This window comes from Melanerpes formicivorus, unplaced genomic scaffold (genome assembly GCF_026170545.1).
Source record: "Melanerpes formicivorus ecotype bairdi unplaced genomic scaffold, bMelFor1.0.p_v2 SCAF_30, whole genome shotgun sequence".
NCBI lineage: Eukaryota > Metazoa > Chordata > Aves > Piciformes > Picidae > Melanerpes > Melanerpes formicivorus.
Genome location: NW_027142382.1, coordinates 551063 through 572516, shown reverse-complemented (window position 1 = coordinate 572516; position 21454 = coordinate 551063). Strand labels below are relative to the sequence as shown.

The following is a 21454-nucleotide window of genomic DNA, read 5'->3' as shown; positions in this document are numbered from 1 at the left end:
AATGAAAAGGAAGAAAGCACATAAACCAACACAAAATACATGCTTAAGAGGAAATAGTGCTTAATTATGACTTTTTTTTATTTTACTAACAATCTGTATCACAAATGTGCTTGCCTACAAACTGCAGATGAAATGACATTATGCTTGAATCTTATTTCTGAGCAGTGTCACTGTTGTGCAAAAAATGGATTTTCTCCATCCAGGTTTCTCCAACCTCAGAACCACATGTTGCTTTTGTGTGATGGAGTCACACCACGTCATATCACATATTACTCTTTTATACAATCTGTGGAAATATTTTCAAACATGGATAAAACTCATCATTACTTAAATATAAGCTAATGGGGACAAAAAGCCCAACAACCTTCCTTCCAGCCCCCTCAAACAACCCCCACCCCCCAAAAAAAATACAAATACAGAAACCACAAATAATAGATGGCATGTCTTTGTTGGTTTGCAGTATCCTTTCATCAGTGTGAGATGAATATTCTCATCATGCTGACTTCAATAAATTACATTCCATTTTGTAGTTTTATTTTGTTGTATATATCTTCCTTGTACTTCACATTGCCTTCCTACCATCCAAGAGCTTCATGAATCTCTTGCTCTTTTATACCAGTGAGTGAATGAACGTTCATCATAAGACAACTTGCCAAACCATGAAGTTGTGTTTTTAGGTACATATCCGTTCATTCAGAGCAGTGACAGCAGCATACAGTTGAGCTTGGACTTAACTTGAAATCTTGACTGCTTCTCCTTTGCTTTGTTAAATTTTTTATGTCCTTACGAACTAACAAAATGTCTTTAAATTCTATTGTCCATATCGCTTCTACTCTGAAGCAATACAGTTCCAAAGCTGTGGGATGTATTACTTTGTAAGTAAAAAAGCCAAACAATCATTGTGATTTGTGAATTGGGAGACTTGTTCTGAACTATATGTAGTCCTAAAAATTGTTTTAGCCAGACAGTTGCAGGGAAAAGTAATCTTTGGTTTGTTGCCATACATCATGTTTAAACAGAGTGAGTGTGTGACTGAAGAGGGTTGTGAGGAAAAATTGCTTTCTTGGCACTGCTACAACAGTTTTCTGTTTTGTATTTCTGAGATTTTAAGATATTCCAGCTAGCAAATCTTTATATAAAGATCTCATGCTACCATAAAAGGATTTGCTTTCCTTTGCTACGAGAACTATCCAAAGTCTTAGCTGGATTGATTTGTGAGTTATTTGGTTTTGTTTATTTGAATGGTTAAATAAAGGAAAATTAGCATACAAAATTGTTCTCTGTGTGATTTCCAGTATCAGTTTTGCATGATGACTAAACCATTTGCAGTCAGTTTAGTATTCTACAACAGACACCTTTGAATTTAAGACTGAAGTGGTTCCAGAGGCTGCTCAAGGATTAGAGGTGAGATTACGTGGTTGTATCTGCAGCCAGGTCACATGCTGGGCATGTTTACAAGGCTATAACTGACTGCAGGTGCCTATTAAATAGTAGATATGGGTAGGATGTTAAAATCCGTGTTTTTCCTTAGGTAATCCTTTGTGTGGAGCAGCTTAGTTTGAATGATGATCTTCAAATTCCATGAGTTTATACAAGTTAATTCACAGAAGTTTTGCTATTTGGCAGCTTTTCAGCTGTGTGTTTGCAGGCATTGTTGGAAGCACCACAGTAATTATACACCTTAACTTCTGCTCAGTATTGAAATGCAGAATTGGAATGTGATCATAAACTAATGTAGACTTTGGCCATAATAATTTATCTGTTAAAATCACAGTGTTAGGTAAACAAACAAACAAACCCCAACAAAAGCTACTGATACCCTGTCTAATAATATGCTTTCTAAATCTGTTGGCTGAGCTAATTCCCTTCTTGTCATCTCAAGTTTTACCACGGGTGTACAGCGTATGGAGAATATTCTAGGCTTGGGAAGCATGTGTCAACAGAGATCATAAATGTAGAAGGTGTAATCATATCAGTGATAAAGAGCTGGCTACCTACAATCAGTTGGCCTGTCATAGTTTTCAGAAAGCATTTCTGTAGAGAACAGTATTCATGGACTGTGGGGAAGTGACGTGGAGTTTGAAGTACAGTTTCAGTTTCAGCCTGCTGCTGCTGGTGTTACCTTCTGAGCTCAGCTGACAGTTGGCATTCTTGCAGTGACACAACTTCTGACTCCAGTATTGACAGCACTTGACAGAATCCACATCCTGACTTAATGCTGTTCATACAAGAACAGTTTTGGTTTTCTATTCTAAGTCTGCTTCAGCTGAAGGTGTATTTTTGCTACTGCTTTAACTGATCGACTGGCTTACCTGTGCTGTAAAGAGGGTGGTGTTGTTCCTGATCCTGTATCCTTTTCCCCTTTTTCCTCTTTTTTTCCCTCGTTTCCACAGTGGCATGATATTCAGAAGGGGATGCATTGTGCAGGGAAAGCTTACTAAACTAGTAAAAAGGTTAGATTTTATTTCTTTTGTTTGGTTTGCTTTGTTTTGTGGGTTTACCTTTTTGTGGGTTTTGATTGGTTGGTTTATTTGGGGGATTTTTTGTTGTTTTGTTTTCTTTTTGTGTTGTGGATTTTGTTTTTTAAATCTAGCAGGTTGAATTAGTTCAGCTTCATTGTTCTATACAGAAAGAGTGATTGCCCATTGGAATGAGCTGCCCAAGGAGGTGGTGGAGTCTCTGTCATTGGAGGTGTTCAGGAGGAGACTTGATGGGGTGCTTGGTGCCATGGGTTAGTTGTTTAGGTGGGTTGAATTGGTTGATGGATTGGACACGATGATCTTGAAGGTCTCTTCCAACCTGGTTTAGTTTATTCTAAATAAAGGTTTATTCTAAATTGGCTGGAGTGAGAAGAAAGGTAGAGAAAGCTGTTCAGTTGTCTGTGAGTTGTAACACACTACAACTATCTCACTGCTTTTTCATGCTGCCTCACATGCAGTAAACCTTAGCATCCTTGGTGGAGAGCAGCCATATTTCTCTACATGACTCTGGAGCCAGTGCAAGTTTGTTCAGATCTGTTCTAGAAAATAGATTGACATCCACACCTTAAGCAGTCCTTGCTTATATGTTAATTTCATTGAAGAATCTGTAACAAATGGGCAATTCACTGAATAATTTTCAATTTACACCCATGTGTGTAAATAACAACTTTGAGATACTTTTCCAGTAAGATAGTTTCTAGGGACCTCAGTTGCCCAAGTTGGTCATTAGTGTTTTGGGATTTTTTGGGAGGTTGGGGTTCTTGTGTGGGATTTTTTGCTTTGTTTTGTTTGTTGGTTTGGTCTTTAGGGTTTGTGTTTGGGTTTTGTTTTGGTTTTTTAATTCCCAAACAGTAATAAATGGTTGGGACTAATTGCTGAATTTCAATGCTGAAGCTGGAATAGGTGATACTTTACTTATGTGAGAGGTGGGATGATTTCACTGTCTTTCTTGGGCCACAGGGTTTATTAGAGGTGCTTCTAGGAAGTAGGCTAATCTTTTAAGTGCAGCTTGCATCTCTATGTTTGTCTTGATCCAGAAGTCAGGAAGGAGACACGGTTCTTTTGAACGTTCCCGTGAGTGAAATTTGAGACACAAACAAGCTCATATATCAAACTAAGACTATTTATTACTTACAAACAAAACAAAGAAAGAAGAAAAAGGAAAGGAAGAGGCAGAGAGAATGGAGAAAGAGTGGGAGAGATGGAGAAACAATTACTACCCTGGGGTCCTTTTTCAGTGGGTGGGATGGGGATCGGGACAGGGATATTCCTGGGCTGCTGCCTCCAACCTGAGATGTCCCAGGTGACGTTCCCCCAGCTTGTGATGTTCCTAGTGGTGTTGCTAGTGATGTTCTCCCACTAAGCTGGCATAACTCAAGGTTTTTATACTGTTCCTGGTTCGTTCATTGTAGCTCCACCTGGCCCACACCCCTGTCACACTACAATGCATATGTGACTTCCAGGTGCTTCCCAGTGGGCTTACAAGAATCAGCACTGAGGGACCTCCACCTCTCTTAGCTGTCCACCACACCCCCTGAACAATTGCTACCTCTGGGCAGAGCTGACCCATCTGGCAGGTCATTCACCATGATCTTGTCTTTGTTTAAACACTTCTCATGTTCTTGATATAACTGTCATTCACAAGGTGATTTTTCATGTTCAGGTGACGATTTCCACAGCGTTGTTGTAAAATGAAACCATTTTCACAGTTGGGAAAATAATAGGGTATTTGGAGAATCTGTTGTGTGCTGTGCCTGGTAAAGGAGAACACTCAAGTTCAAAACCTGGGTGACTTTCTGGTTGGATTATTTCCATAGCATAGGATTCCTTTAATTTAGGAATCTAGTAGTAAGATTCATGAAACATGAATGTCCTAATATTAGTTAGTAATAATCAACCCATTTTCTTCAATTCTGCATTAAAAAAAAACCTAAAACTTTTTTTTTCTAGTTGCTAAGCACTTTGTGTACTTTGCTGTTTACTTACTGTTTACTTAAGTAATATTACTTTGTCAAGCGAGTCTAGTAATGCTAGGGGGTTTTGTGCTTTGAGCATGAATGATGTGTTCTTCTAAAAGGCTTTTCTGAGTAGAGAAAATTCTTTTTCAAAAAGATTAACTTATTCCTAAAACCAACTTCAGCAAATGCAGTGGCATGACTGAAAATCTAATTTCTAGAGCTAACAGGTAGCTGGCATGGCCAAACTGAGAGAAATGTCTCATGGGTTGACATTACCTCAAGAAGGAATAGGATTCATAAGATGCACTTACAACTTCTTTCCTTTTAATGAAGAAATTTAGAGCAAAAGATTTGAATAGTCATCAGAACTAATTCTGTGCAGTCACTTAGCGTGGCATGGGTTTGAAAACAAAGTGGCATGTTTCAGTAGAATCATTACAAATAAGTGTTCCAATTTTACTCTTTTTTCTTCCGTTTGATGAATGACACAATCTCATTTTTATTTACGCTGCTACTTCTTGTGAAAGTAGAACTCTCTATTAATCTAGATTAATTAAATGAAATTTTAGAATTTTATGTCTTTTTCTGCCACAGATTTTGTCACGCTTCACAGTTCTCCTTCTATTCACTACCCAAAAAATAGGGAAATATCCTGTTCAGGCAGAGTATCCAGACTGTTTTCACTCTTCTGTGTGGCTCAGAACAGGAGTGAAGTTCTGAGCAGCGCTAATACCAGTGTTCCTCAGGCTTATGCATAACTACCAGTAGCAAATACAAACAGGAAGGTGTTGTTGATGTTGGTAAATGATATTTAAGCAGATAACAATTAAGAATTACTGTCATAAGTTGGGATTGTGTAACTGTTTACTGGATTTGCTACTTCATATTTACTGCAGATGAGTTTAAATGTCTCTGAGGTCAAAGTCACTTTTGTTTGGTGGAGAAGTTATCCATGTTCATTTTTATTTCAGTTTTCTTAATATATTTTTTTTCTTTCTGTTCTGAAGATTCCATAGTTAAGAAGTTTATATTGCTGTACTATTTTGTTTGCCTGAATTTTGTGGTATCTTCATACTACCATTCCTGCAATCTTTAGTCAGAATAGAGCAATCCAGTCTTGCTAGCGCTTTCTGAATCCGTCTCCTGCTTCTTGGCTAAAAGCCTGTCAGTCCAGTGCAAATGTTTGAAGGAGCTGTCCTGTGAGTGCTTGAGTGAAAAAATGTCTTCTTCACTTGCAAACCTGAAAGCCAAAATATGTCTTCAACACTTCAGTCAAAAAGAGAAGGACATGAGGGGGAAAATAATTTACAAATATTGGCTTGATTTCATGTGAATGCCATTCAATAAATCCCCTTATCACCTGTGGGTGTCAGCATGCATTTGATTAGAAGTTATGACAGTGAGATTTAAGAATTACATTTGTGTAGTATTCAATGAAAATTTGATGGGTTTTGCCTGGCTGTACTTAAATTCATCTGTGTTTCCACATACATTTAAATACTCTTTTAAGATGAAAGAACTTACATAAAACTTTTAGAAGTGGGGTGCCTTTGAGGAGTTGTTTATATAAACTGATTTGATTTTCACTGTGTTTTGTTTTCTTGGGTTTTCTTCCCTCTTATCCTTCAAGGCCTAACTGTTGTTATGAGACTCTTAACAATAACCTTTTAATTTGAGGCCTGAGAAACTGTCATCTTTTCTGGACGTTCACTCAGGAATTATTTTGATTGCTGTGTACATTGTAATGGCACGTAGTTTATAATCTTCCAGATAGTGTGTATTGATCTAATTTATTTTCAGCTTGATCTCATTACTGGTAACTCATGTATCTTCATTTTTAGGTGATTTGGTGCTTCAAAAATAACAGAGAAATTAATTTCCTGCTGTATGTACTTGAGCACACCTGTGGGGAGTATCAAGACTTCAGTAATTCCACTCTTTAATTCTTTCTTTCAGAAAAGAGACACCAGTTGATTGATGGGACGGCTGACTGTTTTCTTAGCTTCCAAGATACACAAATGGCTTGAGGAAATAAGATCAAATTTTAGATACTGTTTTCCTGTACATACAATTTGGGCATGCAAAAGGTGTGAAAAACTGATTAGTGTACTTGTTTAGGACTAGAGTCATGCTTTGCATAATCTCCCAGATACACTAGTGGTTTCCAAGGTCGCCTCTCTGTCTGTTAACCAATTCTGCAACAATATCCTTTGTTTTTGCAGTTACTGTATATGTAGGAACAGTAGTTTATTCCATCCTTGTGAAATGCATTTCAACCCATTTTTGCAAGTTATAGGTGAATCATCTTGCTCTCTTTGTGACTTGGAGTTGTTTTTTGATGTTGTCAGCTCAGAAGACTTCCTGTGATTTTAAGACTGGTGGTGCAGTGCACCTCAGCATGTCCTTCATGTTGTGCATGCTGTGAAAGAAAGAAGCTTGAAGGATTGCGTTCCTGGTTTCTTGTGACTCAGCAGGGGTTCTTGTTGTTTAAGCATCTTAGCTATGTAGTATGTACTGTAAACTATAGCGTCTCTGAACAACTAGCTTTTCCACCTGCCTGCTGTGGTGGAGATATGGGAAACAAGTATTGTACTCCAGCCAGTTTCTGCCTGTTTACAGTGAAAAATATGCAGTCATTTGAAGGCAGATCAAGAAGAAAAGGCAACACAAAATCCTGGACAATAGGTGGAACAACATGCTGGGCTCCTTGATATAACAATAGTGAATTTTGTGGTATTGACTGAAAAATAACAGATTTCCACAATAGTGTAGCCATGGAATCAAGGAGTTCTGAATCATTGTGTGTTCATGCTTCTCAAGACAATTATTTGGGGATTTATATAGACTTTTCAAACCTATCTGTGTAACTGTAAAGGCTAAAATCTTCAACTCTTCAAAATGAGAATTGGAAGTTTCTGTTACCCATTTGTGTTTAGAAGAGAATTGTGGCAGTTATTGACCAGCTATGAATGTTATCACAATTATGTTGAGTGCTACAACTCTACTCACCAGACATATTCAGGAAGCTTTAGAATAACAGCAAAGAAATTATCCATTTATTATATTATTAGCTTAGATCATAAGTGTTGCTAGTAGATCTTCAGTCTGCTCACCCATGTTACATTTAGAATGAGAGGAAATGGGTTTAAGGTGTGCCAGGGGAGGTTTAGGTTGGACATTAGGAAAAACTAATTTGCCGAGAGAGTGGTGAGGCATTGGAAGGTGGTGAAGTCACCATCTGTGGAGGTGTTCAAGAAGCATGTAGATGTGGCACTTCAGGACATGGTTTTAGTAGTCACGGTAGTTGGGTTACAGTTGATTCTGTGATTCTGTTATTTGAGTTTGCATTTGAAGAGAGAAGTGATGCAAAAGCTTTTGCTCACACAGATGAAATTCTTAGAATTATTTTCTGTTGCATATTTTCAGATACTGTCATTGTTATTCCCCAGGGGTTTTAACTGCAATTCATTCTGGTAGGGCACTGCTCCATTACTGCTCTTTCTTCAACATCCTGGGAAAAAGAGCGTTGTCTAGAAACACAGAGCACGAGAGGTTTTGTTTGAGAATTCTTGTGGTAGTCTGCCTTTCAGAGTATGATGTTTGTCATTTACAAAAACTTAAGTTTGATAAAATGTCCCCTACCGTGAGTGCAGATAGCAACTGGCTCTTCTGGTAGTGAAAACTTGTTTCCTTTTGAAATAAAACGGGTCTGCAGCATGATTGCAGTGGCCAGAACTGCGCTGTGATTATACACTGCAAGTTTATTGTAGCATTTCTTAAATCACAGCTGTATCATTCTCTCATTTCTCTGTTCTTTAAACTTGTCCCTTTTATCTTGAGAGAGTGTGATGTGACACATGTAATACTTGATACTAGAATGTATCAGCTATAACAGAGAGCAACCCTTCCTGTAAGCATATGTATTCATTAATGAATACTAATGTAAGTTAAGATCTGTCCACATGCAAAGTAGCCAGATAGTGGAATGGTCTTCTGGTTTTGTTCTGGTGGTGGTTGTTCTTTTGCCCCTTCTCAGAGAAAGGAAGTACTTTTTAGAAAGAGGGGAAAAAGAAAGGTGTAGTTATTAAATAATAATGATAATTATGATCATAATGGTGATGATGGTGATTATAATGATGATAATAATAAACACCAAATAATTTGTACCCTATATCTGACATTTTCTATTTCTTTGATGGTATATATTCTATTTTATTGCCTGTGAAAATGAGGAGACTCTCAGGAAGCTGTGTATGTTTTTGCTGATGTTCTATGATTCTACGTGTTGTACAGTTCTAGCCAGCTATTAGGCATTGAGCTAACAAGTGAAAAGCTGACTCGAATACTTGCACTATCTGCCACCCACAGTTGCACAGTTGAGGTGAGCAACATTTATACCTGAGGGTTTGAGTAGCTGATACATTACTTGAACACCAGCTTCACTGATGTCTGACTTGGTGGTTTTGTAGACAAACCTACATTCGCTGCAGTTAAGAATTCAGCTGAGTAGTAAGGTTGGGAAAGTTTTTGAAGCTTAACAATAATGATGTGTTCCAGGGGCTCTGTGTGTGTAATACCAATTGCTTTATTGTCTCACACGGGGTGTGACGTGACGTGGCCTGGCCTGACATCCTGGTTTAACAGAAGTAGTTTTTGTGGAGGTGGGAGCTCCCGCTTTCCTTCTTTTAAAACCTCTGCAACAGCGCCACTGAAAGGCCAATGTGCGCACTGCACGCTGCACAGCTGGAGGCGCCGCCCCTGCCCTGCCGGAGGGTGATGAGGAAACGGCAGCTGCCAGGCATCCACAGGTTTTGCAGCAGGCACAATGGCTCTGCTTCGGGCGCAAGGACTCTGCTCCGCACAGCCCTCTCCGCTGCACCGCTCCCTCCGCTCAGCACCGCTCTGTCAGCGTCGCACCACCTGGCCTCCCCTCCTGCCACTGCTCCAGGCGGCTCCCTCTAACTGCGCCGCTCCACACTGCTTCATTCCCGCTGCTGCTACGGAGGGCCTCCCCTTTTCCAAGTGTGCACCTGCTGCCAAGAACCTGGAACTCTTCCTGTGAGAATTCTTGCTGAACCCACAAAATAGTGGTGTCTCTTCCTTTTGCTCCTTGATTGTCTCGCATCCTCTTTCTTGTTCTACTTTTTCCTCTCGTTTTCATTCCCATTTTCCCTGTGCTCTGGTCCAATCTAATAAACCCAATTCAACAGCCATTTGGTATCGGCTTGCCTTTATTTACTCCAAGGGAATTATCTGAATCATAGCACAACTTCCCCATTGCTGACCAGAGTTGGTACAAGATAACTGTGTCGTGACCTTGTGTCAAGCACCACCTTCACGCAGAAGTCTGTGAATCTTTACTTAGATTTCAGCTATCTTTTGCTTACTGCTGAGAGCATAAACCACAGACAAGGAAAGCATTTGTTGGCTCAGATTGTATTTGTCTTCTAGTACTCCTTGGGTATTGAAGTCCAGATAGAATCTTTTCACAGTTGAACACAAGAATTCTGAAATGGAAGGATTATTGTCACTAATATTCCTATGAATAGAATAGCTGCTTTACAAAAATCTTCGGTAGCTGCTTATAATACTAAAAAAGACTCATTAAATTCTGTTTAATTCTTTGTGTTTCACAAAAATTGCTTCCAACTTCTTGGATTTGTAGTAAAGAGGAAAGAATCCAGGCTCTATTACTAAAGGAGTACTTTTGGATAATTGTGCTACTTAGTTTCCAGTCTGGTATTTGTAGCGCGTTGTAGATAACAAAGACGTGCATGCCTTGTGACAACCACAGACCTTTCTATAAACTCTGCAGGATTTTACTGGAAATACATGTGTAACACTTCGACTACTTTGTGCAAATCGGATTAATTCAGGTCGTGCCTACATGTTAGCACAGTGGGCCTGTGTAAAGACCTGAACTAGCACGTTCCAATGAAATGACGTGTGGACATACCTGTGATAGGTGTTTTAATGTGAGTTTGAGACCTGATGATTCTCACTCTTGCATTTCAAGCCATTGTTTCTCTTGACACCTAGATCTAGAAATGGAATCATTCTTTTACGTATGCAGCTGGGGATGGAGGAAAAATCATTGTGATGGCTTCAAAACTAATGTATTGTGCCTGCTTTCTTACAGAAAATGTCAGAAGCCTCAGAAGACCGCAATCATTGGAAGGTCTGTTGACTTCCATTTTTTGGTAATCTTGAACATCATCGATCTGGCATGGCGCAGGGCAGTCAACAACTTGACGTGCAGGTACTCCATGATCTCCGACAACGTTTCCCTGAGATACCTGAAGGGGTGGTATCTCAGTGCATGCTTCAGGTATGGTAAAAGATCTTTAAGAATCTATGTATTTTATTCTTGGAGTATGAGAATTCTTCTCTGCAGTATACATGGCGTATATATTTTAATCTGACTTTGTTTTGAAAAGGTGGAATACTCCGCTACTAGCATTTTTGTCCCATCTTTTAGTTACATAAGAGTTTATCATTCTTGATTTATTTGGTGGGGGAGGGGGGGTGTCCCACTGACTATTCTTCATTGTCTATCTGGCCTCTGCCTGTATGGACTACTTTTTATTTGGTTTAAGATACATTATCTGGTTTCCATTAATCTTTTTCATTATGTGCTCTAGAATTAAACAAGTGTGAATTTTGGATCTATCAAAAATTGAGGTTTAGAGCAGACCATCCTAAAGCAGGACAGTTTGACAAGCATATCCCAAACCCTGAAAAAATAATTCAAGGCCTATCCTGCCTGTGCTCTCTCTGCCTCTACCCTTATGAACTGACCTAAGGAAGCTGAAGACTCTCATTATGAAGTCCTGTTTAGATGGCAAGTGGCTAACAGTAGTGGTGAACTTTTCTAAGCATGCTGTCTTGGTATGGTCATGTTGGTTATTATTACAAGGCCTGGCTGCCATGTGGTCTGATTTTAATTTTCCTGTGGTACATCTGGATATGCCAGCTGTATCCTGGGCTGCATCAAAAGAAGTGTGGCCAGCAGGATGAGGGAGGTGATTCTGCCACTCTGTTCCACTCTGGTGAGACCTCACTTGAAGTACTGTGGCAGCACAAAAATGACATGAACATATTGAATTGTGCCCGGAGGAGTGCCACAACAATTATCAGAAGGCTGGAGCACCTCTTCTATGAAGAAAGGGCTGAAAGAGTTGGGATTGTTCAGCCTGGAGAAGAGAAGGCTTAGGAGAAAACTATTATGGCTTTTCAGTACTTAAAGGAGGCCTATAAGAAAGATGTGGGCAGACTTTTTATCAGGGCCTATAGCAACAGGACAAGGAGTAATGGTTTTAAACTAAAAGATATAGACTACATATAAGGAAGAAATTTTTTACAGTGAGGGTGGCAAAAAATTGGAACAGAGTGCCCAGAGAGGTGGTGGATGCCCCATCCCTGGAAACATTCCAGGTCGGTTTGGATTGAGGCTCTGCACAACCTGATGTAGATGAAGATGTCCCTGCTCAGTGCAGAGGCAGTTGTACTAGATGATCTTTAAAGATCCCTTCCAACAGAAACCATTCTATGATTTCTATTGATACCTGGGATCTAGAAGGTGAGCTTGGCATGAAGGGAAGTAGTCAAGAAGAAATACTTACAGAGTGAGAGCCGTATGTAATTGAGTGCTGGATTCTTCAGTCTTCTGTAATGCTCAGTAGTAAATCTTCACCTAAGAAGATGCTGAATCATAGAATTGTTTTGGTTGGAAAAGATCTCTAAGATCATCAAGGTCAACTGTCAACCTAACACCACCAACCTAACACTAACCTAACACCTTTAAAACATGTCCCCAAGTGCCATGTCTACTTGTTTTCTAACACCTCCAGGGACAGTGTGTATGTGTTTGATAATGAATTCATATGAACTTTTGGGGAAGTCATCTTCACTTTATTATTCACTGGTATGCAAATACATATGTTAATAATATGACTAACTATCAGCCCTTTAGAAAAGAAATGTAACTGTGACTTTTCAACCAGTGGATAGGCTGTTGAAAATGATGTTGCAAAGGCACTTTATATAGTGATAGTGTTTAAAATAGATGTGAAACCATTATTAATTTATATTCCTTAGAATGGTAATCTTACTACACTAAGTCAGGCAGAGGTGTGTGTGTATGTATAAATGTGTGCATGCTTGTTTTGTTAGGAGGTGCTGTATGCCACAGAAGGTACCAGTCTTAGATCACAGGTGATAAAGTTAGGATTCTGAGGGCCAGATGAAGTTGAACTTTAAGTGATTTTCTTTTTTTTTTAATACTACTGCTTAAATTAAAAACTGAATCACAGCTGATATAGGCTACTGTAAGAGAAACTGGGGGGAGAAAAAATTCCACAACCTGAAATACTTCTTAGTGATTGTACTCTTGGAAAAAGCTGTCATTCATATATTCTTTTTTTTTTAAGCGAGAGTAGGTTAAGCTAAAATGAGTGGGGAAAAAAAAGAAGGGAAATTATATTCCCCATTATAGTTTTAGTTTGATTTATACATGAATAATCCTTTTTTTAGCCTGGAGCCTTAGATTCTTGAAGGCGGTTGAAATTATGTCAGAATTGTAAAGTGCTTTCTGGAGTTGCCACTTTTTTCAAGCAATACTTACTCTGACTTCATTTTTAAAGCCCTAAATTCTGTTCTACCAAGAGAAGCTGGTAGAGCTTTTGTCGTCTGTTTCAAATTAATTAGGGCAACAAAGTTGATGAGGGGTCTGGAACACAAGAAAGACTGAGGGAGCTGGGATTGCTTAGCCTGGAGAAGAGGAGACTCAGGGGTGACCTTATCACTCTCTACAACTACCTGAAGGGAGGTTGTAGACAGGCAGATGATGGTCTCTTCTCCCAGGCAGCCAGTACCAGAACAAGAGGACACAGTCTCAGGCTGTGACAGGGGAGGTTTATTTTAGGTTGGATGTTAGGAAGAAGTTCTATACAGAGAGAGTGATTGCCCATTGGAATGGGCTGCCCAGGGAGGTGGTGGAGTCACCGTCATGGGAGGTTTTCAGGGGGAGACTTGATGGGGTGCTTGGTGCCATGGTTTAGTTGTTTAGGTGGGTTGGATTGGTTGATGGGTTGGACACGATGATCTTGAAGGTCTCTTCCAACCTGGTTTGGTTTATTCTAAATAAAGCTTACAGTTCTGGCCTAGTTTAATTTGGGTTATGTTATTAGAAGTTAATTGTACACACCTCTTCCTCCAGAAGATGCCAAGAATTCCAACCATGGCTTTCTCCAAAACTGGACTTTATTTAAGGTGTCATACTGGAGTTAGTGCTACTGTGCATTTTGCTAGATGCAGTATTGAGCTATAGACTGGTTTGTATCTTAGAATTTTGTAGATGTTACCTTGACTTCAGAATTCAAATCTGTGAAATGTCACTTTCACGCTGGGCTTGGTTGCAGCTTCAGTTGAATGCAGTGGCTTTTTCTTTGCTGTTTGACAATAATAAGTGTCCATTCTTACTCCTAGAACAACAACAACCTAGATGCCTGTTGTCGAGCCCTTGCACAGGAGAGCAACAAATACTTGTATATGGAGTACCATAGCCCTGATGACACCAGAATGAATAGGAATAGCCTTTTGCACATTAATCTGGGTATTCATCCTCATACCAGCTATCATGCAGGGGATGGAGCTCAACTTAATGGTGGTCGTACACTGGTACACAGTTCAAGTGATGGACATATTGATCCACAACGCACAGCAGGTAAACAGCTGATATGCTTAGTTCAAGAACCACATTCTGCTCCCGCTGTTGTGGCAGCTTCTCCTAGTTACAATCCATTTTTCATGAATGACCAGAATAGAAATGCAGCTACTCCTCCTCCACAGCCACCTCCTCAGCCATCTTCCATACAACCAGGAATGAACACATCTGCTATGCAAGGCCCTCCTCCCACGTATATGCACATACCTCGGTACAGTACAAATCCCATTACTGTTACAGTATCACAAAACCTCCCCTCTGGACAGAGTGTACCCAGAGCTCTACAAATTCTTCCACAGATTCCAAGCAATCTTTATGGGACTCCTGGCTCTATTTATATAAGACAAACATCTCAAAGTTCTTCAGGACGACAGACTCCTCAAAATACGCAGTGGCATTCATCACCACAGGGCCCAGTTCCACATTATACTCCCCGTCCTCTACCCGTGTATCCACATCAACAGAACTATCAACCTTCTCAGTATTCTCCTAAACAAGCTCAGATCCCTCAGTCAGCTTTTCGATCACCACCGGCATCCCAGTGTCCCTCTCCCTTTGGCTCTCCTCAACACCAAGTTCAGCCTCCTCAGTTGAGTCATCAGAGTTCACATGTTTTCATGCCTCCTAGTCCTTCAACCGTCCCACCCCATCCATATCAGCAAGCATCCCAGACTTTTCAAAAACAAGGCGGTCACTCTGTATCGTATCTTCCTCCTTTTGCTGGACCTAGTTTATCCAAAGGTTCCATGAATAAAATAGAAATTACAGTTGAGCCCCCACAAAGACCTGGGTCTGCAATGAACAGAAGTCCTTCGCCAATAAGTAATCAACCATCTCAACGAAACCAGCACCCACTGTATACAGCCACTACTCCTCCTTCAAGCTCTCCATCAAGAGGTATGTCAGGTCAACCCAAACCTCCATTTAGCGTTAATCCAGTATATATTACCTACACTCAACCAACCGGACCTACAGGTGCACCAACACAGTCTCCTCGGGTAATGGTATCTCAGCCAAACCCAACCATTTTTAAAATCACAGTAGGGCGAGCACCGACTGAGAATCTTTTAAATTTAGTGGACCAAGAAGAGCGTTCTGCAGCACCAGAACCTATTCAGCCTATTTCTGTAATGCCAGGATCTGGAGGAGAGAAAGGAAGCCATAAGTATCAGAGAAGTTCTAGTTCTGGATCAGACGACTATGCTTACACTCAAGGTAAATGTTTCATGCTGCGAATCGTATTAGCGTGAAATGCATTTTCAGCTTGATTTTATTACTTTACTAGGTGGGAATAAACCTGTCCAGAGAAGCATAGAAATGGCACCAAAATCATCTAATGAGAGAGTGTTTTGATGTTGGGTTTGGGTTTTTTTTTGTTTTGTTTTGTTTTTTTACTTAGCTAAATTTCAGTCTAATATACAAATAATTTCTTCTTAAAGTTGTTACAATTTTGGTGTTAGGGGAATTTCTTAAAAGAAAAGGGCAAGTGGTTTTATTCATACACTGTGTGTCCAGTTTGTAAGTTCTGCACTGAAGAACTGTCTCAGAAGTTTGCATGTGGACTTGATTCTTTTTTTATTATTGCTATTATTTGTTCTGTACTTGAGTACTTTATAAAACCTGACTTCTGCAGGGAATTTGAATCTAATTAGTTTGGTGTAAATTGAAGAATATTAAGTGAAGGAGAGGAGTGAGGTAGGATTGTAGCTAAAATTACTTTGAGTGTCGATAGAAGTCATATTTTGGTTTGAAATGTATTAAAGTAATTATTTTGAAGAACTGAGAGGTTCACTTTCTCCTCTGAGAGCTTTCAAAGAGGAGAAAGTGATTGGCAGACAAATTGTAGGATGTGTGTTCTGCTGCGAAAGGACAGAACATCTCTAGTCCTAATGCTGTGTATAAATGAAGAATGAAGTCATTCGTGTTTAAGAAAAAGAACCCACAACATAAAAATGAAGTCTAACCTTTTGCTGAAAACTGCTTTTTGTCACAGCAGTCTGCTTTATAGATTTGAAACACTTAAAACTGAGCAAATGACTTAATCTGCAAGCTTTCAGTTATTTGATAGAATGATAATCAGCAGCAATTATTTTGAGGCTGTGCTTTGTGTCTGGGTTTGTTGGGGAAAGAGTATGTTTCTCCACAGCTCCTTCTAGACTTCCTTTCACTTCAGAGAGCTGAAATAATGGTTATGATGCTGCCCTGTATGTAGTTCCTGATTTCTTATTTAGCTTTTTGTCTTTTGAGCTATTCATCAACAAAGAGCTGTGCTGTACCTGGTAGACCCAATTAGAAATGTTATTTAGAACAAACATGGGTAGGTCTGTAACTCCTAGGCAATGTGCTTTCTTTGGTAGTGTTCCTGTTACAGCTTAATTAAAGCTTGTCAGTTAAACAACAAAACTATAAGTGGCTTCACATAACTGAGGAAAAACACATTCTTGAAGGTAGAAATACTGTTGTAACCAGGTGAAGGCTGGTCTCTTCTCCCAGGCAACCTTTGACAGAATGAGAGGACACAGTCTCAAGCTGTGCCACAGGAGGTTTAGGCTGGATGTTAGGAAACAGTTCTTCATAAAATGAGTGATTGCCCATTGGAATGGTCTGCCCAGGGAGGTGGTGGAGTCACTGTCCCTGGAAGTATTTAAAAAAAGACTGGATGTGGCACTTAGTGCCATGGTTTAGTTGAGGCTATTCAGTCTGCAGAAGAGAAGGCTCCAAGGAGACCTAATTGTGGCCTTCCAGTATCTTAAAGGGGCCTACAAGAAAGCTGGGGAAGGACATTTCAGGGTGTCAGATAATGATAGGACTAGGGGGAATGGAAAAAAAAAATAGAAATGGGTAGATTCAGATTGGATGTTAGGAAGAAGTTTTTCACTGTGTGAGCGTGGGGAGACAGTGGAACAGGTTGCCCAGGGAGGTGGTGGAAGCCTCATCCCTGGAGGTTTTTAAGGCCAGGCTGGATATGTCTCTGAGCAACCTGCTCTAGTGTGAGGTGTCCCTGCCCATGGCAGGGGATTAGAACTAGATGATGCTTGAGGTCCCTTCTAACCCTCATAATTCTATGATTCTACAATTAGATGTTGTTTGGTAATAGGTTGGACTTGATGATCTCAGAGGTCTTTTCCAACCTAGTTAATTCTGTGATTCTGTTTTGCCTTTGTATTTTGACTAGATTTGTGTATTTGAAATACAAAGCCAATAAAACTAGTTAGTATATGCTTTTTTGGAACATCTGCTGTTGTAGCAATACCTACCACAGCTCAGACTTTATTATAGCCTTTAGCATTGCTGCTCTCTGAACTCTTGATAGGAATAAATTGTACAAAATAAGCATTATGTTCATTACTACCTCAAAGGAATCCTAAAGAAGACTATATTTAAGAGCTTAATATAGGGAATGTGTTTATGCAATTTTCTTTTCAATATTGGCTGTTGTGACAAGTGTTACCAAAAATCTGTTCTGGTATCTGTACTTCCAATGCTCTGTGTAGTGAGTCACGTTTAATGAGTTGTCCTGGAGTAAAATGCAAAGCTATGTAATGTAGTAATATCAGATGTGAAGGTGGAGGATTCACACAAAGACCAAGTTTGATAATAATAATGATGGAAAGTCATTCAGCCTGGTATCTTTAATTTTGCAATCTTTTAAACTGTACATGGATGACTTAACACCACTTGAAAAAAAGAGAGAACAGCTCTGTTCAGTAATACTAGTGCCTGTATTACAAAAACATCTGATGTTGTTCTTGGTTAGGATTGTCAGTGTTTATTCTTTGGCCATGAATCGGTTGATCCATACAAAATGCAAAGTATAGTACGGCATTTTTTGCACGGAGTATTGACATCTGCTAAAACCCACTGTTATTTTATGCTGTTGAGTGAGCATGGGGGGTGTTTTGTTTTCCTGGATGTGTCATTGTTGGTTATTTTTCTAGCTTCTTTTTTTCTTAGCTGGTGTGCACATATTCCTGAGATGATACGTGTTTTTTCTTTGCCTGTTTTGGATGGAGTAAAGAAAAGGGTAGAAGGATAGTTGGATATGGTATAGAAAACATACTGGCTGGTGCTTTATATGAAATAGTATTTTGCAGATTCTACAATGTCTTCATACATTTGAGTGGTTTGCTGGAACACTGTTGTGTGAGCAGCATGCTTGTCTGAGAACACACAGCAAATTTCTCTGATTTTTCTCTGTCCTTGTAGAGTTTAATCAGGTCAAAATAAGCCAGCTCAGGAAGAGCTAGGCATCGCACCATCCACCTTGGCCAGTTTCATACAATGATGAAAAACTGAGAAGCATATTTCCTGCAGAAATGAAATATTATTTTCTAGGTGGTCAGAATTTTTTTTCTTTGCCTGCTCTGGGAGCCCAGCATCAGCTTGTGATTGAGAGTCATAAATTTCAGTAGCATGACAAAACTATGAGAGAATGATTAACAGCAGGGAGAGGTTGGAGAACAGTGAGTCAGCTCTATTGTAGAATTAAAGACTCTGAAGCACCTGAGCTGCCTCCACTTTGTTTTCTGGATTCTGTAGTCTGTTTTATTGTAGTTCTGTACTTCTGCCTTTGAGCATTGGAGAACTTACAGTATTGAGAATTACAGTACTCTTAAAAGACTACTTAAAGTTATTGTAGCATAAGCTGTAGTAACAGTTTAAAAAACAATTTAGGACTGACATGACTAATGTCTGAAGGCTGGTGTGTCAGCTGCTGTTGAGCAGCAGTTACAAAGCCTGTTACCTTCTGATCATACCTCTGGAATTTTAGCTTTTGGTCAGTACACCATTAATATAACTAGGTTGCTGTTCCATCCTGAGAAGCTATCTCCTTGCACAGGTGCCTTTGTATTTTTGAGACAAGAGAGACCAATGCAAAAAAAAAAAAAAAAGAAAAAGAAGCTTTGACCAAAATAGTAATAACAGCTTCAAGTTAGTGTCTAAAATGTGGTTCTACTCTGGAAGAACTTTGTTCTGAATTGTAATTCATTTGGCATGAAAGCATCTTCACACTGAGACTTGACTGCATGTTTTGTTTTTTTTCCCTAAAGGGTCACTTATGATTCTTAGGCATAAGTTCAGAATTTAGTTGTCCATTTTGTGTGTGTGTGTGTGTGTGTTAATAACTATTTCTTCTACGTAAAACATTAGCCTTGCTGTTACATCAGCGAGCAAGGATGGAGAGATTAGCAAAGGAACTGAAGCTTGAGAAAGAAGAGCTTGAACGCTTGAAAGCTGAAGTCAATGGTATGGAGCATGACCTAATGCAGAGGCGGCTTCGAAGAGTTAGCTGTACAACTGCAATTCCAACAGTAAGCAATTTGTTAGTATTTTAATTCAAGATACAACTTATTTTTTTTATGTTTCCATGAACTGAAGTATTTATACAAACAAACATTTTGGGATATAAAATCTTTAGTCTTTGAATATGACTTTTTGTATGTTCTTGGCTGCTTGTAAGACAGCTTTGTGTCCAGGTTGTGTTCACAACAGAATTTCTGAAACTTGTATGTATGGGCTGGATAGATAGTAACTTTCCAGCAGCCTATAAAAGTGTATGTCCAAGTCTATTTAAAAAGCCCCAGGCCATATGCAGCTTGGTGTGTATGCAGCAAGGGTCCACTTAAAAAATATGTTTTGTTTATTGAGGTATTTTGTTGTTTGACTAGTTGCTTCTTGTAGACATTTCCCATTTGGCATGTGCAGGTAGTGCCAAGTGACTCTTCAGTGGTGGTGTTGGCTCAAATAGTGATCACCTCTTTCTCCTCCTTTCTTTGTTGATTCTGCCTACCTACATGACTTCCACCTGCAAATGACCCTAGCCAAAACGTCTGTATGGCTCTGATAAGAGAATTCATCTGACTGAAAAATAATTTCTGCTTTGTGCAGTTGTTAGTCAAATGAGCTCAGACCTCCTGTGTTGACATAATTGATGCACACAGATGGAGGCTGGAAGGCATAGTAGGGGCCGTTAGCTGACTAACTAGTAAGGCTGCTGTATGTCTCACCTGTCTTAAGGCAGCATTTGGCATATATGTTCCTGTAAGGAGTATAGAGACACTCTGAATGTGCAAGGATGAGGTGAGGAAAGCAGTAGCCAGCTGGAGTTGAATCTGGCACAGGCTGTCAAAGAAACAAAGAAGAGCATCTGTTAATATGTAGGTAACAAAAAGATTAGCAAATGTGTGAGCCTCAGTCCCTTCTTATTGTGGTTGACTGAGCACTAGCATAGGGAACTTATGGATTCTTTGTCCTTGGAGGTGTTCAATAGTTGTCTCCCATCTGGTCAGAGGGCTGAACCAATAACCTCCAGAGGTCTCTTACAGTCTGTGATTCTGTGGCTCTATGACGTTGGAACGTATCCTAGGAGAAGATAGTTTGTACACACATTAATAATCACTACTGCAAGCCTTCAGAATGTTGTGCGTTCCTGTAACTTAGAGTTTGTTAATGATATGCAAATATATGGACTTAAATAACTGATTATTCTGTTAAGAATAATTACCCTCTTGCAGTATTACAGAGGTAGAAGGGTTGGTATGTTGGACCTCCTTAGAGTGATGCAAATAAATAAATTTCTACCTGTATTTGGGTATAACAAGTAGTAATTAGTGTGAGCTGCAGCTCATATGCTACTGCCTGCTCATCCTGATGTCAACTTATGTAGCAATTCATCAATTTATGCAGAACTTTATAAGGTATATGGTTTTACAAATTTAAGATCAGCTCTTTTTGGTTTGCGTTCATCCTCAAATATCAATAGAATAAGGGTTTTTTAAGGAATAGATTGGGTAAGGGGATTGGGGCAGACACTAGAATCTTGGGTTTGTTTTTCTTTTATTCCCCAATGTTTTATCTATACTCATTTTGTAGTAAAACTGTTAACAAAGATATAGCAGTGTAAGATGTTGGATTTCCCACAATTATGATTTGGTTCATTCTTTCTAGCCTGAGGAAATGACCAGATTGAGAAGCCTCAACAGACAGCTCCAGATAAACGTTGACTGTACACTGAAAGAAGTTGATCTCCTTCAATCTAGAGGTATAGAATGGATCAGCTTGAGGGTAGGGAGACACTACGGAGGGATGTGAACACGCTGGATTGATGGGCTGAGGGCAATTGAATGAGGTTAGGCAAGGCCAAGTGTGAGGTCCTTCAGTTGTGTCACAATCACCCCATGCAATGCTACAGGCTTGGGCAGAGTGTGTGGAAAGCTACCCAGTAGAAAAACACCTGGGGGAATTGGTCAACAGCCAACTGAATATGAGGCAGCAGTGCCAAGATGGCTAAG

General features: G+C 39.6%; 1 protein-coding gene across 3 annotated transcripts in view; it reads left to right on the top strand.

Annotated features, from left to right (window-relative positions):
• The window catches only part of TAB3 (TGF-beta activated kinase 1 (MAP3K7) binding protein 3), a 44271-nt gene that overhangs the window by 17680 nt on the left and 5137 nt on the right, over window positions 1–21454 (top strand). For all 3 annotated transcript variants that reach the window (XM_068155044.1, XM_068155042.1, XM_068155043.1), the window contains exons 2-5: window positions 10578–10766; window positions 13925–15377; window positions 19314–19474; window positions 21111–21204. In XM_068155044.1, coding sequence (XP_068011145.1) covers window positions 10665–10766; window positions 13925–15377; window positions 19314–19474; window positions 21111–21204 — 1810 coding nt within the window. In that variant the 5' untranslated portion in view covers window positions 10578–10664. The remainder of the gene's footprint in view (window positions 1–10577; window positions 10767–13924; window positions 15378–19313; window positions 19475–21110; window positions 21205–21454) is intronic.